The sequence below is a fragment of the Mastigoproctus giganteus genome, chromosome 1, assembly GCF_048544385.1.
Source record: "Mastigoproctus giganteus isolate SK-2022 chromosome 1, ASM4854438v1, whole genome shotgun sequence".
Classification (NCBI taxonomy): Eukaryota; Metazoa; Arthropoda; class Arachnida; order Uropygi; family Thelyphonidae; genus Mastigoproctus; species Mastigoproctus giganteus.
Genome location: NC_143575.1, coordinates 85,436,045 through 85,453,386, shown reverse-complemented (window position 1 = coordinate 85,453,386; position 17,342 = coordinate 85,436,045). Strand labels below are relative to the sequence as shown.

At 36.4% G+C, this 17,342-nt stretch overlaps 1 protein-coding gene across 1 annotated transcript in view; it reads left to right on the top strand.

Annotated features, from left to right (window-relative positions):
* Positions 1–15,477, top strand: part of LOC150090961 (putative citrate synthase 2, mitochondrial) — a 162,850-nt gene extending 147,373 nt beyond the window's left edge. Inside the window, exons 9-10 of the mRNA XM_090380863.1 lie at positions 5,611–5,820; positions 15,277–15,477. Coding sequence (XP_090236989.1) covers positions 5,611–5,820; positions 15,277–15,441 — 375 coding nt within the window. The 3' untranslated portion in view covers positions 15,442–15,477. The remainder of the gene's footprint in view (positions 1–5,610; positions 5,821–15,276) is intronic.
* Positions 15,478–17,342: the final 1,865 nt, after the last annotated feature.

The following is a 17,342-nucleotide window of genomic DNA, read 5'->3' as shown; positions in this document are numbered from 1 at the left end:
TCAGTTATAGCTCAGACACAGCATGGTTTTGTTAAGGGGAGGTCTTGCCTGACCAACTTGATTGGATACTATGATGCAGTCACAAAAGAACTGGATGCAGGGAATAACTTTGATATTATATACTTGGATCTTAGAAAGGCTTTTGATACTGTTGCACATGGAAGACTGCTACACAAATTGGAGCAGTGTGACATTGGAGGCAAATTGCTGCTATGGATAAAGGGGTGGTTGAGGGGGAGAAGACAGAGAGTGGTAATCAATGGACACTGCTCATCGTGGACTGATGTTATTAGTGGAGTCCCTCAGGGCTCAGTGTTGGGTCCATTATTGTTTTCTGTATTTATAAATGATATTGATGATGGTATATCGGGCTTAATATCCAAGTTTGGAGACGATACAAAGGTTGGCAGGGTTGTCAAGGACACTACTGACACTATGCTGCTGCAACAGGATCTGGAAAGGTTGAGCAGATGGGCTGAGAGGTGGCAAATGAAGTTTAACATTGACAAATGTAAAGTACTACACATGGGAAACAGCAACCCCAGAGCAACGTATCAACTCTGTGGTACTACACTGACAGGTAGAGAATGAAAGGGACTTGGGGGTGGTTGTGCAGGCAGATATGAAGTTCTCTGAGCAGTTTGTTTGTTTTGTTTTGTTGGTTTTTAGGAGCATTAGCAACTAAGGCCATATTGCTCCGGGATATGCGGTGGTAATTCCTTGACCTTTCCGCATCCTCCGTATTTGGTGGTGACGGGCTTGAACCCCGGTCTAATCAAGAAGCGTGTGCTGCGCACTGCTGCTCCTTCCCACCTGGCTACGGAGACGCCATCTCTGAGCAGTGCAGACGGGCTGCAAGAGTAGCTCATGGAGTATTGTCAATGATATACAGGAATTTTTCCAGCAGGGATAAGGAGGTGATTATTCCATTGTATAAGGCGATGGTCAGGCCACACCTAGAGTACTGTATACAGGTCTGGAGGCCTCATTTCAAGAAGGATGTAGAGCTGCTGGAACGAGTACAGAGAAGGGCAACAAGATTAGTGAATGGAACAAAGGGGTGCTCTTACGAAGAAAGGCTTAAGTTTTGCAAATTACAGTGTCTGGAGACTAGGCACCAGCGAGGTGATCTGATTGAGGTGTATAAAGCATTGAATGGTTTGAGCATACTCAATGCTGATGGGAATCTTCCTCTCGCTCAGAATAATCACCTGAGAGGGCATAAATTCAAATTGAGGAAAGACAGATGTAGGATAGACGTGCGGAAATTTGCCTTTAGCCAGCGGGTGGTTGGTTGGTGGAACAGACTTCCATCCCTTGTGGTGCAGGTTGATAGCCTAAATAAGTTTAAGGCTCAGCTGGACAGGTATTTTGAACGAACAGAGGGGTGAAGTGGAAGTGGGTTTTTTTTTTTTTTTTTTGGCTGATGGCTGCATAAGCTGCTTTCTTGCATCAAATGCCTCTACTAATGCTAATGCTAATGCTAATGATTGAAGGAGCAGTAATTGAAAGGGTGGAGTCATATACTTATCTGGGACAAGTTATTAGCTGTAATAATGATAATTGGCTGGAAGTCAAGAGAAGAATAAATTTTGGATGGATAGCATTCAGAAAATATAGTCACATACTGAAGAACAATATTCCAGTTTGTCTGAAACGTAAAATAATGAACCAATGTATACTCCCCACCATGATTTATGGAAGTGAAACTTGGGCACTCACCAAAAGAATGGAAGAGTAGCTGAGAACTACACAGCGAAGAATGGAACGAATTATATTGGGAATCAGACTCTTAGATAAGAAGAGAAACACATGGATTAGGCAGCAAACTCAAGTAAAGGACATTCTTATGAAAACTAAAGAACATAGATCGAAGACATGATGACAGATGGACTAAGAAAATAACAGAATGGTATCCAAGAGGAGCTAGAAGAAAACCTGGAAGAGAAAGGCGGAGATGGATAGATGAAATTCATGAGTTTGTGGGTAGTAAATGGATGGCCAGTGCTCAAAACAGAAGGAACTGGAACGTTGCTGCAGAGGCCTTCATCCTGCAGTGGATTGAAAATGGCTGATGATGTAATTACAACTCACAGCTTACTTTTCCTCATAATAGTTGAGGTTAACACTAACACATGTGCTGCAACTCTTATATTTGACTCTTGTTATTGGTGAGTTTGGTATCAGTAAATGCAAGCTATGGGAATTTTTTTTTTTATGTATAATGATGCACTCTAGTGGGAAAATTAGTATTACTAGTGGCAAGTGATCCAAGGAGGAAAGCGTATGCAGCATTAGCCAAAAAAAAAAAAAAAACCCTTCTCACATCAAGTGTCTGCACCCTCTAATAATTTGCCCAGTTCCTCCTTAAATTTTGCCGACCGGGCTAGCCGAGTGGGTAAAGTACCTGCCCGGCAGCCCAAAGGTCGCGGGTTCGATTCCCGCCTCGGGCTTGGATCAAAGTACTGCAAAAACCTTGGGAGGTGCAATATGGCCACAGAAGCCGATGCGCCAACAACTACCAAATCAAAATCAAAATCAAATCAAAACCTTAAATTTATTGAAAATGTCCACTTCCACAACACCAGGTGGAAGTTTGTTCCAATCAAGTACCTGCTGGCTGCATGCAAATTTCCAAATCTTGCAAGCACATATCTGTCCTGCAACTGTCCTCAGTTTAAATTTATGTCCCCTCATATGGTGCCTGAGTAAGATGAAGGCTGCCATCAGCATTTAGTTTACTCAAGCCATTCAAAATCTTAAACACCACACTGCAGAATTTGGAAACAGGTGCCTAGTTTCCAGATACTGAAGCCTTTTTCAATAAGAGTCCCTTTTTGTTTCCCTTGATGATCTCATTGCCTTTCTGCACCCATTCCAGCAGAACATCCTTCCTAAATTAAGGTTTCGAGACCTGTATGCAGTAGATAATATGTGGCCTAACTGTTACCATATACATGGGATAATCACCTCTTTATCCCCACTTGCAAAATTCTTGTATATTATTGACAAAACCCTATGATTTGAACTGGTAGCCTGTAAACACTGTTCAGAAAACTTCAGGTTTAACTGCACAGTTACCCCAGGGGTAATTGTTTTTTTCTCCCCATTCTCCACTACCCTCAGCGTTGTACCACAATTGGTGTGTTATTCTGGGATTATTGCTACCATATGCAGTACCTTGCATTTGTCAATATTAAACTTAAATTGTCACTTCTCAGCCCATATGCCTAATTTTTTTCTATATCTTGTTGCAGTAGCATACTCTGATTACTGTCATTAACTATCGTACTATCATCAGCAGACTTAGACATTAAGCCTGATATGCTTTCATTGATATCATTAATAAATACAGTCGATTCCGGTTAATGGGGACTAGTGCATTTTGGCCTGATTAAGCAGCTGCCCAAATTATCCGAAGTTCCACTTAAAAAAGTTAAAAATACAATGGACCCCCACTTTACAATTCATTCACTGTACAATCAAATCACGTTACGATAAAGTACCATTCACTGTACGATGTGTAGTAAGCGCCGGTCATTGTGATCACGTTTGCGAATTGAATTTTAATTCTATTAAACAGTGATTCTAATTAGCGAAAATAGGAGGAATATTATCCACAGCTATAAAAGTAAAGATATATTAAGCACAAATTTACCCTTTGCTACCTTACCAATTAAAAAATTAAATGATACGTGAAAATCGGAATAATTAATATGTACTGTAATATGTATATACTAACTAGTTGACATTTCTGTTCACTGACATTTGTGGGTGGGGATTAAAATTTAAAACAGTAAAATGATAAGGAATCAATGACAAAGAACACGGCATACACAAATTGCAAGTAACACGATATGCACAAGTGAGAACGGAGTAACAATTTTACGAAGCTTTAAAAATAGGAATGAAGAGAAGATTCTGAAAATTAATTTTTTTATATCATCGAAGATTCCATGGAAGTGTAAACACATTTCACCACAATAACCCACAGAATTCCAGCTGTCGGTATTATTGCAAATTCAGTAAGATTGAGTTTACTATTCGTTTATGATAGATTGCACTAACAGAAAAGCCCAATAAACAGGTGACTGCTAATTGCTTTTATTGTTTTATGGTTGTGACCTCCACAAATCTGACTGAACCACGTGGTACGGTCGGAGAAAATCGTAGGGTAATCTCCAGTGCTGCGGTCTCCTGCCCCGATTAAACGGCATGTTGTCCCACTTAAGTGAAGAAAACCCTGGCTATTTTCTTGATTGGGTTCTGTTTTTTAAGATTTGCCCCAAATAAGTGGCTGCCCTGATTAACCAGTGGCCCAAATAACTGGAATCCACTGTATTTAAAATAATAGTGGGCCTAGCACTGCATCTCAAGGGATACTACTAATAACACTAGTCCATGAAGAGCAGTGTCCATTGATAACAACTCTGTGTTTTCCCACTTAGTTAGCCATCTTTATCCATAGCAGTGGCCTACCGTGTGCGCGTGTGTGTGTGTGTGTGTGCGCGCGCGCGCGTGTGTGTGTGTGTGTGTGCGCAAGTGCAATTGAAGGGGAGAATGAGTCAAAAGTGTGCCTTAAGCAACTTTGAGCATTGTATGGTAGTCATTGCCAGATGTGCTAATATTCACGCATTAGTATAGCAGAAGAAGCCATCAACAAGAAATCTTTCAGTTAAAAGGGAGTCCTATGAGTAGAGATAGCTTGTTGATATGAGAGGCTAGTGGATGATGAAAATAATTGTGCACTCAAACGGATCTTACTCAGTCAAATTACAGAGCAGTACAAACGCAGTATGAAAATAGATATATCAGAGTGCAACACGATAGATTCTGCCACAGATGTGTATAGCAGCAGAGGACTTCATTGAGTTCCACTCTTCTCAGCTGAAAACATACAGTTATGACTATAAAAACACTAAAACTGGACATCTGAGTGGAAAAAAGGATGCTCTGTGCTGATGGAAGAGCTAGGGTATGGTGATAGTGGCACTAGTCAGTGGCTAGTTGCTAGTCATCATACCAGATGTCAAACTGCTGGTAGAAGTGTGATTGTTTGGTGAGTCTTTTGTGGCACACTTTAGATCTCCTGATATTGGTGGGGCAACTTCCAAATGCCACAGCCAACTGTTGTCGAACTTTTTTTTCTGACACGGTACTTCCTTTGTGTTTACAGTTTATTCATCTAGTAATAATTATTTCCATAAGGATAATGAAACATGTTATAAGGCATGGATCCTTCAGGAATGGTCCCTGGTGCACGAAGGTAATTTTACCATATTTCATTGGCCTGCTCAGTCATTTGATCTCAGCTCATTGAGCATCTGTGGGATGAGATTAAATGAGTTGTTTGCAGTTGGGATCTGCTGTCATCCAGTCTGAGGAAACTACAGGATATGGTTGAGTCTGTATGGCTAGAATTCTCTGGAATTCCATTAGGACCTCTTTGATCTATGCTCTGATGACTTGGGCTGTTCTGAGGGCTAGAAGAGGTACTACTATCTATTATGTCTCTACACTTAATAAACTAGCCACTTAGTGTATATCAGTTTATTTTAAAATATAATACAGTGCTGATAGTATTGTAGTTTTATTTTTTTGTATTTTTAGGTTGTTCCTGGATATGGTCATGCTGTTCTTCGTCGAACAGACCCCCGCTATACTGTTCAAAGGGAATTTGCTTTGAAACACTTGCCCCATGACCCAATGTTTAAATTGGTATCTCAGCTATATAAAATTGTTCCAAATATTCTTTTGGAACAAGGTAAAATAAAGAATCCCTGGCCAAATGTGGATGCCCACAGTGGAGTCCTTTTACAAGTGAGCAGGTTATTTTTATTTTACATGATGCAGTATAAGAAATAAGTAGATTACTTCTGGTGCAGTCAGCAGAAAGCTTTTCTTACTTTAGTATAACTGTACAGAATAAATAAAAAGGTTATTTTAAAATTTTTCAAAAGGATGAAGAAAACTGCATGAAGACTATTATTGTTATGTTCTGTAGAGTTGATATTTGCATATATTTATATTGTTGCAAACTCTTCATTTTTGAAAACTTTAAATCAATTCCTTACACACACAGCAGGTGATACAGCCGACAACCTGAGTAAACATGGATATGTTCAGTGCTAGGATCACTACTGAAATATTGACACTACTGCTGAGTTCAAATTTAAGCTAATTTTACACCCTTTACTCTTAGTTCTTCTTTTTCAGGAGAAAACTCCTTGATATTATGTCACAGTATTCCTTAAGGATGTAGAGAGACAAGTTTCAGCACACTGGCTTTGATAGTCATTCCATGGTTGTAATCCAGTCACACATTTAGGGCAGAGCTGAAATTTTGTTTTAGCACAAGTATCACACAGGGAGACTTAGTAGAATTAAAAAGTGCACTTATTGATAAATAAGATTAATTGTATTGATGGAAAATTAAGAAATATTTGATGTTGGCCAGAACTTTTCAGAAAGACTCATTTATCTTCTTTTTTTTTTGTTGTTGTTCTGGAATCTCCATATGCCATCAAAGAGAAATTCTCAGGGCAGGGAGACATGCTTTCTTGGAAAAAACTAAGGAAAAATTAAGCACCTCAAGCTGGACAATAAATTTTTGAAGACTCAAAAGGCAGTAACGGCAGATCATAGCGATTTTCAGTTGTATTCTTCTGTAACATGCAAACAGCTGGATGGATAATAATGTGAAGCAGTTGAAGTTACCATCTGGAGTGGTAAGAGATCCAGAAACGGTGGAAAAATTTTTTTTACTGTGCATATATGAGAAAAAGAAGAAATATATGTGCATATATTTAATGAGAAGTTTGTGTCACAGCCCTTCTTTGGCTACTTTTCTGTTTCCTTTTTATATTAAATTTTATATCTGTTGAGTTTAACAAATGTGAATACAGCAGTACTATTATTAATACCATGAATTTGCTGAATTTTGCAGTTGCACTACGCTTCAGGGAGGTAGGAACATAGAATATAGTATAGTAAAGGCTAAAAATTAGTATGCAAGTAAGCTAGACTTTTGCTACATCAGCCAAAAAAAAAAAAAAATCTATACAATTTCTCATTTTACACTTTTCCAACTATGAGAAGTTGCCAATCTACTTGCCCCTTAAATTTCATCAGACTGTAAACGTCAACCACTCAGGAAGTTAGTTCATTCCAGTGATCAATGAAGTGCTGACCATACATGAATTTCTTGAAGTCTGGTGTTAATTTTTCCTTATATGGACATTCCTTTCTGTACTCTCACCAGATGAGTTACCCATCTTTGGACCCTTTTCAAGAAGCTTATTGTCTTTCCTTAAGTGTGTCCTCCAAACCTGAACACAATATTCTAAATGTGATCTCAACATTGACTTGTATAATAGAACTATAACTTCCTCCTCCTTAGGTACAAAGGTACAATAAATCATTGATAAGACACACTGTCCCTTCCTAGCTGTCTGCTTACATTGCTGGCTAATCTTTGTCTCTTTCCTTATTTACACCCTTTGGCCCTACTCCATTTATTATATAAGTTATTCTCAGGTTTTTATTTCTCAAATGTAGAATCATTTGTATTATGGAAGCATTAAAGCATAATGGCCTTTTCTCTAACCATCCACAAAGCCATCCAAATCATTCCAAAGAGGTGTGGCCTAACTTGCATCATTAACTGCCTTCCTAACCTTGAGGGCTCCTGCTTATATCCTGGCACACTCTGAAGAATGACCATTTATGACCATATTCTGTCTCTTGTCTTTCAGCCATCTTTCCACATACTTCAGGATATCACCCATAATCCCAGTACATTCCAGTTTGTACAACAACCTCCCATATGGAACTATGTCAAACATTTTGCACACAATAGTTCTGTGACTCAATGTGTCATTAGTAGGCAAAATAAAATTTGTTGCCTTAAATGTTGAATATTGATAAACATTAACCAATCAGAAAGCAATGTATAAAAAAAAAAATTGTGTGCCCTCCTGAACTACACTCCGTAGGCAATGCCTCCCCTCTTGTGGTGGCCCTGTTTGTACAAATCTAAGGATATAATGTTAAAATTGTTTCTTGCATCCAACTATCATGAAAAACATCATAATAATTTATTAGACTGATCAAACAAGATTTTTCTTTTACAGATGTTGTGATCCACTTTGGATATTATAGTTCTCAAGCTGATCTTGTAATGCATATTTGAAAAATCCATGTACTTTCCTGCCACAGAAGTTAAACTGACTTTTATAGTTACTCATCTGATCCTTGCTAATGTATTGGTTAGACATTAGCACTTCTCCAGTTCAAGGATAATTTGCAATGAGATAACCACTGAATCTAACCGTGACCTCATAATTAAACCTGATGAATCAGCACAGTCCTCTGTAGCCAGTTTCAAGGGCTGTTTAATTCCATCAGTACCTGAAGCCTTATCCACTTTCAAACATTTTCAGTTTTTCTGTTAGACCCTCTTCTGTAATATTATACACTCACTTCCTGCTCCAAAACATCCCACAGTGTTCAGTTGGATTAAGGTCAGGTGAACTTGGAAGCTAATCAAGTTGGGTGATATCTTCACTGTGTTCCTCAATCCACTTCTGCACAGTGCGGGTCTGATGATATGGTGCATTATTGTCTTGGAAGATCCCATTTCTGTCTGGAAAAAAATGCAACATGGCAAGGTTTTTTTTTTTTTTTTTATGAAAATCTCAAATACCAAAGATATTAAAACCTATAGTATCATGCATGGGGTGAGGGAGGGGATGCTGGAAACTTTGCTCTGGAGGCTAAGTGTGGGTTTCACCACTTCATGCCTTCAATAAGCAAAGTGATGGTATTTCACCGGTTGATGAGGGTGCACATCATCCCCTAAGAGCTGCCAGTAGACTTCATCAGTGAAACATTGGTCCATACACGCCAGAGGTCCTAGTTCTTTCCAGCAACACATGTTCCACTTTAGGCAACTACTACCACCTGCCTGGATAGTGGGCACCATGCATAATGGGTCCATGGAATCTTGTTGCTGGGTTGTCAACACACAAAGACGTCCGTTGGCATGTTGCACCAGATATTTGGATTCATCCAACAAGCACACTCATTTCCAGTCCTCCAGTATCCAACCAGCATGTTTGGTTCACACCACATCATTTGCTGTCAACAATGATCAGTGGTGAGAGAGGGTATCTCTTTGGCCATCTGATGTTGAATCCCTTACATCTGCTTGTGCAGTGCATTGTAATTTGGGATATTGTTCTTGCACTCTCTATATTGTATTATGATGTCAACTGTCACATAGTGACCTACTGTTGAGCCTGTACAATGTGCTTTACCCTTTGCTCACCATGAACATCCACCTTGCATTATCCTTTACAGTTCTTTCAGCAGAAGGTAGTTTGACTTATTTGATACCATTCTTTATACCACAGTGGTTTGTGAGCAACTGACAGGATGTGCTATTTCTGATATGGAAGCACCTGATGCTCAAGCTCCCACAATCATGGCCTTTTGAAACTCTGTGATATCTTTACTATGTCCCATGACTGCTATTTTATCACTTTGACTTGCATGACCAGATGCAAATTGCCACTGCTCTACCATACGAAGGCTTTTTGATGTGAAAACATCTTTGGCAGCACCTACTAAATTTCAGATTATTGTAAAAACGAATTTGACACGATTTTCTGATGCAGAAATTACATAATTCTGGATATGATGTCCTGAATCAAAATTAGTGTGTTAGCTTCATTAGCCGATATACACTGGTGTTCAAAGAAAGTGCATCACCTAGGAATTTCACATTTCTAACCTTTTTTTGCAATGGTATATTACATTAATGATTAGCATCATAAATAGAAATATAAACAAAAGATATTTATTAATAATTAAGGCAAAGCCAAGTAATATTTGACAGGTGCTCTCAAAATATTCCAAAATAAGCATTTGCAACTTTTATACAAGAGTTTTGGTAAACATGACAATTATGGCTGAAATGTTATCAGAAACCCTCAGTTTGCTTCAGTTTATCATTTTAAATGGAAAACAAAATGAAAGGTTCACTAGGTGCAAACTAATATTTAGTGAACCGCCTCTGGCCCAGATGTCAGCAGCACATTGTCGGGGCATTGACAAGATCAATTTCTGAAGATAATCAACTGATAGTTTGTGGTTCCAAACATGAATTATGGCTTCCTGAAGTTCACGAAGGGTCTTTGGTTTCTTTCTGGCAACTGCAGATTTCACATGATTCCAACAGTTCTCTATAGGATTCAGGTCTGGGCTGTTTCCTGGCCAGCTAACTGTTGTAATGGACTGTTCTTCCAACCATTTTTTCACCTGTAACAAATGTAAACATATTACTGTCGCACCTCTAATGCAGAAAAGAAGCTAAAGTAACTACAAGAAGTGCCTACTTGCACTTTTTGCCTGATGAGAAGGAGCAGAGTCGTCCTGAAAAATGCAGTTACTTGGCAGGTTGAAATGGTCTCTAAATGGTTGGTAGCAATTTGCCTTCCAATATAGCCAAGTATCCATTGGCATTTATGGAACCTTTTATAAACTGCAGGTGACCTTCTCCGTGATACGAAATGCACCCCATATCATTTGGCTGGTAGGGAATTTCACTATAGACACCATACAGTCTGGATGGTATTCTTCACCATCCAGAATGGGCCATAAGTCCATTTTTGAAGAGGCGTCTTCTGACTATTACTGCACTTGCTACCACTCCTTTATGTTTTCCCATTCTCTTTTCAGCTCAGATGAAGAAGCTTTACAGTTTTTAAGGCATAAGCATTTCAAAATGCAGTCCTGTTTTGGTGTAAAGACCCATTTGCTTCTGGTTCTTTTTTTCCTATCAGCAGAACCAGTATTCTTGAGTTTGGAAAGAAATCTACTCACTGTCGACTGAATACAAGACATTCTATAAGTAATATGATGGGAAGAACATCCTTCTTCACGTAAAGCAACAATAGCATTCTTTCTTCATGGTGTCAACTGCACGTAACTCACCATCCTGACACAAGCAAGGAATGACTGCAACTCTTGCAGAGTGTGCTTATATAGCTGAAAATAACAGCTGATGCAATATTATGTCATCACCTATGCATGTCAGTCTTATCTGATGCAACCTGTAAGAAATATTGCCATATTCTTATGTTATATGGATGCCAATTACAATTTTAAGGGGTGATGCACTTTCTTTGAACACTGGTGTATGTACAGCATACAAATTTCTGGCTGGAGTGTTGAATTACTTTTGACACATACATATTGTGTTGGCATCAGAAAAAGTTTGAAAATCAATCACTGAGTTAAACTTTTATTTCATGAAACCAGTTAATTTCCACGTAAAGCAGTGTTTGTACTTTGATGGAAGTTATATATCATTGATACGTGAATAGTATGCAAAAGCTTTACTGTATGTAGGAAAAGAGTAATTAAATTCGCTATAACCATCACATTGTGAAGCAAATAACTGTAAGTTGCTTCAATGTTACACTGCAAATGAACAATGCTGCTTCCTAAAGAGAAGTATATTGCTGTTTATTTGCAGTGAAAGCCAATGATAATATATTTTCACAATATGAGAGTGCTAAAAGATGTGTGTTCAGATTATGAATAATCTGAAGCTAAAAAACTTCGGGCTACAAGAATTATAATCATTACTGGGTTGTCAACTCCTGCACTGATGAGTATCTGGTTAGCTACCAATAAAGAGAGTAATTCTGGAAATGGCACATTACAAATAAATAGCAATATACTTCTGTAAGTGCAGTGCTGTTTATTTGTGAAGTAATACCAAGATAGTTCTATTATACAAGTCAATGTTGAGATCACATTTAGAATATTGTGTTCAGGATATTGTGTTTAGAATATTGTGTTCAGTTTGGAGGACATACTTAAGGAAAGACAATAAGCTTCTTGAAAAGGGTCCAAAGATGGGTAACTCATCTGGTGAGAGTACAGAAAGGAGCATCCATATGAGGAAAGCCAACAAGGGCGACACCATAGTAATAATTAACAAAAATAAATACATAGAAAAAATGGAATTGATACTCTCCGACTCAGAAACATATAAACTAGACAATACATATATTTCTAAACATAAAAACAAACTAGACATCATTCTAAGAAAATTAAGGTCAAACAATGAAATCAACCTACACATCTTACAACAAATTGGCATCCGGAACAACATTTTACCGCATATGTTTGGAATTACCAAACTTCATAAACCCAACCACCCACTACGACCTATAATATCTTTCAGAAAATCAGCCTTCACTAATTTATCTTCTTTCCTAGTTAAAATCATCTCCCCCCTCACCAGATTCTCGAAATTCAAAGTAAACAATACCTCCCAAACATTTGATAAAATAAAACATATTACAATAACCAACAACGACATAATAGCATCGTTCAATGTAGTCTCATTGTACACTAATGTACATTTACCTTCAACATAACAAACTTTACGTAATTTCTTAACAGACGATAATACCTTACCCAATCGCACTTCCCTTTCAATTAATAGTATTCTCGAACTTGCAACCTTTTTATTAGATGCTAAATATTTTCGATTTCTCAATCAGATATACCAGCAAATATACGGATTACCTATGGGATTGGGGATCTCAACCCCCCTTTCTGAAATTTACCTAGCTTCAATAGAAAACTATGTACTACAACCATACCCCCAGATATAAAATTATTTATAAGATATGCAGATGACATTCTTTTAATAGGACCAAAATCCACAATAGACAATCTTTTCATTAAATTCAATTCAGTACACAATAGATTAAAATACACCCTAGAACTTGAAGAAAACGGACAAATTAATTTTCTGAACCTCACCATATATAGGAATGACACCAAATTAGGAACAAGAATTTTTAGAAAAAATACCCATACTGGCAAGTACCTACATTTTGATTTGCACCACCCCCTTAACATAAAAAAAAGCCGTTCTTTATAATCAGATTTACAATGCTATAAAATACAGTTCTGCACAAAACGATCTCAATCAGGAACTTCAATATCTTACAACAAAATTCATATCTAGAAGATACCCTACTCAATTAATTCAACAAACCATTTTCACCGTCCAAAATAATATTAACAATCCACCCAAACACACCTCTAATAATAATCTACGTATTATCCTACCATACCATACCATAGTAATTTTTACAATCAGTTCCGCCGCATATTCAAAGGTACTGACATCACCCTCACATTCTCAACTTATGATAAACTTGGCTCATTATTTAATTCATACAAAGACACACAAAAATATCATATCAGCGATATGAACAATATTATTTACCTAATAAAATGTCAACCTAACTGCAATGCATGTTACATTGGTAGCACAACTTCAAAATATGGTTCTATTAAAACATCAAACACACGTGCATACTACCACTACAATAGTTTTAAGACAGGCCAAACCAACACAGAACTCGCATCACATGTTCAATCTCACAATCACACCCCCTTAGTAGACTCAGCCATTCCTATCAAACTAAAATCCAGTTTTAAAATCTTCCAGTATGAAGCCCTAGTCATAGAATGGTTCCGCCGCCATTCCAATCTCCAAGTATTAAATACCAAACTACCTTACAACATTGCACCGGCTTGGAATCTCATGCACCTGATTTCCACATGTAACCAGGAGCATCACGGGAACTTAGCTTTCTTAAATACATGCGTTCACTCTCAACCCATCATTGCCAACTGAAGACATGGATAACAAAAGCCACTTGTTATGGCTATTGGCCTCCAGTATTAACCATTTATTTTCAACTCTAATATTGACAACCAAGGACGAAGACATGCACTTCTACTTCCTTGCACATATTTTAACTTCCGTTTTTAAACCCCAACTTACTTACTCCTAATTTAAATTAAAATTATCATCCACCCTATTCAAACATCAATTGCAGATTATAAAAAAAAGGTGAGTACCATAATAAATTAAGCTATGCTATCATATTAAGTCAATTATAAATGGTATTTTAAGTAATCTACAATTATCGAATTGTCGTAATACCAAGATTAATTATAATTCACCTCAAAATATGGTATGTTTCATGCATTTGCTGTTAGTTTGGTTGCTCTTATACCACAGACAATATGATGTTTTTGAATTAAACATATGTTGGTGAGAAGAATTAAATAAAAGCTAAGGTAAGAAATTGCATAATCCTTAGAATATCATGTTTGACCACTAGTAGACATATTATGAGATTAAATCTGTCTGCTTGTGTTTATAATAATAGTATTCACCATATAATGTAAGGAAGCCACAGGCTTTTACTGCACTGGCAAAAAAAAAACCAAACAGATAAGAAAACAAAAATTATATGCTTCCCTCCTCACACAGATAAGTATCTAGTTGACCTTTGATTTATTCAAACTGTCAGCCTCAACTACCTGTGAGGGCAACTTGTTCCAGCTATCAGTGACTCACTGGCTAAAAGTAAACTTCCTACAATCTAATTTAAATCTCAAGCCCTGTAATTTGAATTTATGACACCTTAAATAAGACTGAATTTGTAACACTTTATCTGAATATGGAGATTTCATCTAAAAAAAAGATACTGAGCTTCTTGAAAGGGATCCAAAGATGGAAAACCTACTTGGTGAAATCTGCAAAAGGGTACCCATATGAGGAAAGGCTGAATATGTGGGCTACAGAGCTTGGTAAATAGGTACCTTACAGGGGAATCTGTTTATAATGCTCTAAGAGGGGTTAGTAAAATGAGTGAAGATGAAATTACCATAGTTATAAAAGATATTAGAACTAGAGGTGATAAATTCAAATTACAAGGGAAGAGGTTTAGATTTGAATGTAAGGGGTTTCATTTAGCCAGTGAGTTGTTAATTACTGGAATAAGTGTCTCTGTGGCAGTTAAGGCTAACGACTTGGAGAAATTCAGAGGTCAGCTGAATAGGCACCTATATGAGTAGGGAAACACATGGTTGGTTTTTTTTTTTATTTTATGTTAGTTACTTTTTCTCCTCTTTTGGTTGGTGCAGCAAAAGTCTGATTCTTTCTTGTGCATTATAGCTAAGCTATTAGTAATAGCTCCACAAGAAATTCATAGTCTACAATAACAATTGCTTTAGTATATTAGCTGCCTTAAGCAGTTAAAATTGAAGATGTAAATTTATGTGTGAAAAAGTTAGCTGACTAGGGAAAAGTACTGTGATGGATTAGTTTAATTTATAAATGATCATTTTTAACATAGTTTAATAAATAGAAAATTTGATTTTCTTTTGCAGTATTATGGAATGAAAGATATGCAGTATTACACAGTTTTGTTTGCTGTATCCCGGGCATTAGGTGTAATGGCATCGCTGATTTGGGACCGTGCACTGGGACTTCCTATTGAAAGGCCTAAATCAATGACTACAATAGGAATGATGAGGCTAGTTGGAGCCATTTGATCTAGTAATGCCACATTATTGCTTTGAAAATCAATGTTATTATGCTGCATTACAAATGAGCTATATACATACCTGCCAACTTTCATAGAAAGCTGTTCTTTCTTTATATTTCTGTTAAAAAAAATTATCATTTTTAGTTTATGCCATATTTCAATTACATGCCTATGTTATGTTCTTCCAATACATACTGACCTACATGCATAATGAGGTGACATTCAGTTATTGATGTGCATGCATATTGAAGTGACATTCAATTATTGACCTGCATGCATATTGAGATGATATTTGATATAATTTTATGCTAGATAAATGAAATTGCAAAAGATATTTTTTTTTTTTTTTTTTTTCAGTTTGATCAGAACATTAATATGGTGATATTACTAAGTTAGTTTTAAGAAAATACTCTTTTCCATGTGATAAGTTTTAAATTAGATTTATTGATATGTCCGGATAAATTTTTTTTTATTTTGAAGTCCCAATATTTAAATTAAAATGGCAGCATTTCTGGTGCCATTTTAATTTAAATAAATTTTAATTTAATTTAATTAAAAAAACATCTTTCTGGTGTTATTAGATTGGTACTCTTCTCAACCACAAAATGTGTCCTTAAGTCACCCAGAAAGATGTTTTTTTTTTTTTTTTTAATATTTTTTGATTTTATGGAATTAAGAATAAATTTCTAAAATTTCCCACCTTTGACTATTTCTTACATTTATAAACCAATGCAGCTGGAGGATTAAAAGAGTATTTTGAAATCCATGATATTTTGGTGTGTATGCATGAATTTTTAAAAACTTGATACGAGTTAGCTTTCAATTTTTTTTTAAAATTCAGCTGGTAGCAAACTTTAAGACTGAAGAGGAGTTTTGCTGAAACCATACAATTAATTACCAAAGCTTCATATATCAGTAACTTATAGCCTGAATGTAAATTGATTAAGATTCATAATGATTTAAAAATGAAACACTGTTATGCCATGTTACAGGAATAGTTCAAACTGTGACTGGTAATGCTGAAGAGGTGTCAAATGAGACAGTGCTACCTTCTTTCAAGCAAAAATTAAAGAAATCAAACTACCAAATAAAATAAATTAATTGATATGGTCACCTATACTAAATCATTGTTAATTTAATTTTTTGCCTTTTAAGTTTGTGTTTGTTTTTTTTTTTTGAAATTTAAAACTTTAAACACCTTATAATTTTTTGTCTTCTTTGTAATTTTAGTTAGTAGTGTTATGTTGCATATGTTCATTTTGGTTTTGGCATGTCAATTTTCTTCAGTTGACATAGAAATATATTTTAAATTTTCATTTTGTTTCAGTTGCTTCCTAATTATCAGGTTAATCATATTTGAGACCTATTTTTTGTTGTGTCTTGTTTTGAGTTCTTTTGCCTGTGAGCAGGCCATGACAGAAATGTGAGTGTTTTGGAAATTTCTACAGGGCAGATGCCTCTTTGAAGAAGTGATCATTGTGGTTCCCCTAAACTTTCTTGTATTTTTGCTTCTTAAGTGAGTGTCTGTATTTTGCCGCTGGGTTAGGCACAGTGGGGAATGGGATTTCCTTGTTTGTTTGTTTCCAGCAGCAGTTACACCATTCCTTAAGCAGGAGACAGTGCTTCCCTGTTTCAGTTTGCAGAATTTACTTTAACGTGGTATAATAATGTTTCATTCTGTAAATCATTATTTTTTTGATAACTACGTATAATATACATTTTAGTGATTAAGGCTTGTGCTTGATTTATTTGGGAGAATATGAAATATAATGTACCTGTATACATTAACTGAGCATTTCTGAAAGAATTATTGTTAAAACTTTGATGGTGGTATTGTTCTCTGGTACTTGACATTGTGCTGAACCCAAGTTGGGTTGAAGCTTAACAAGAATCATGCAGTTGTTGATA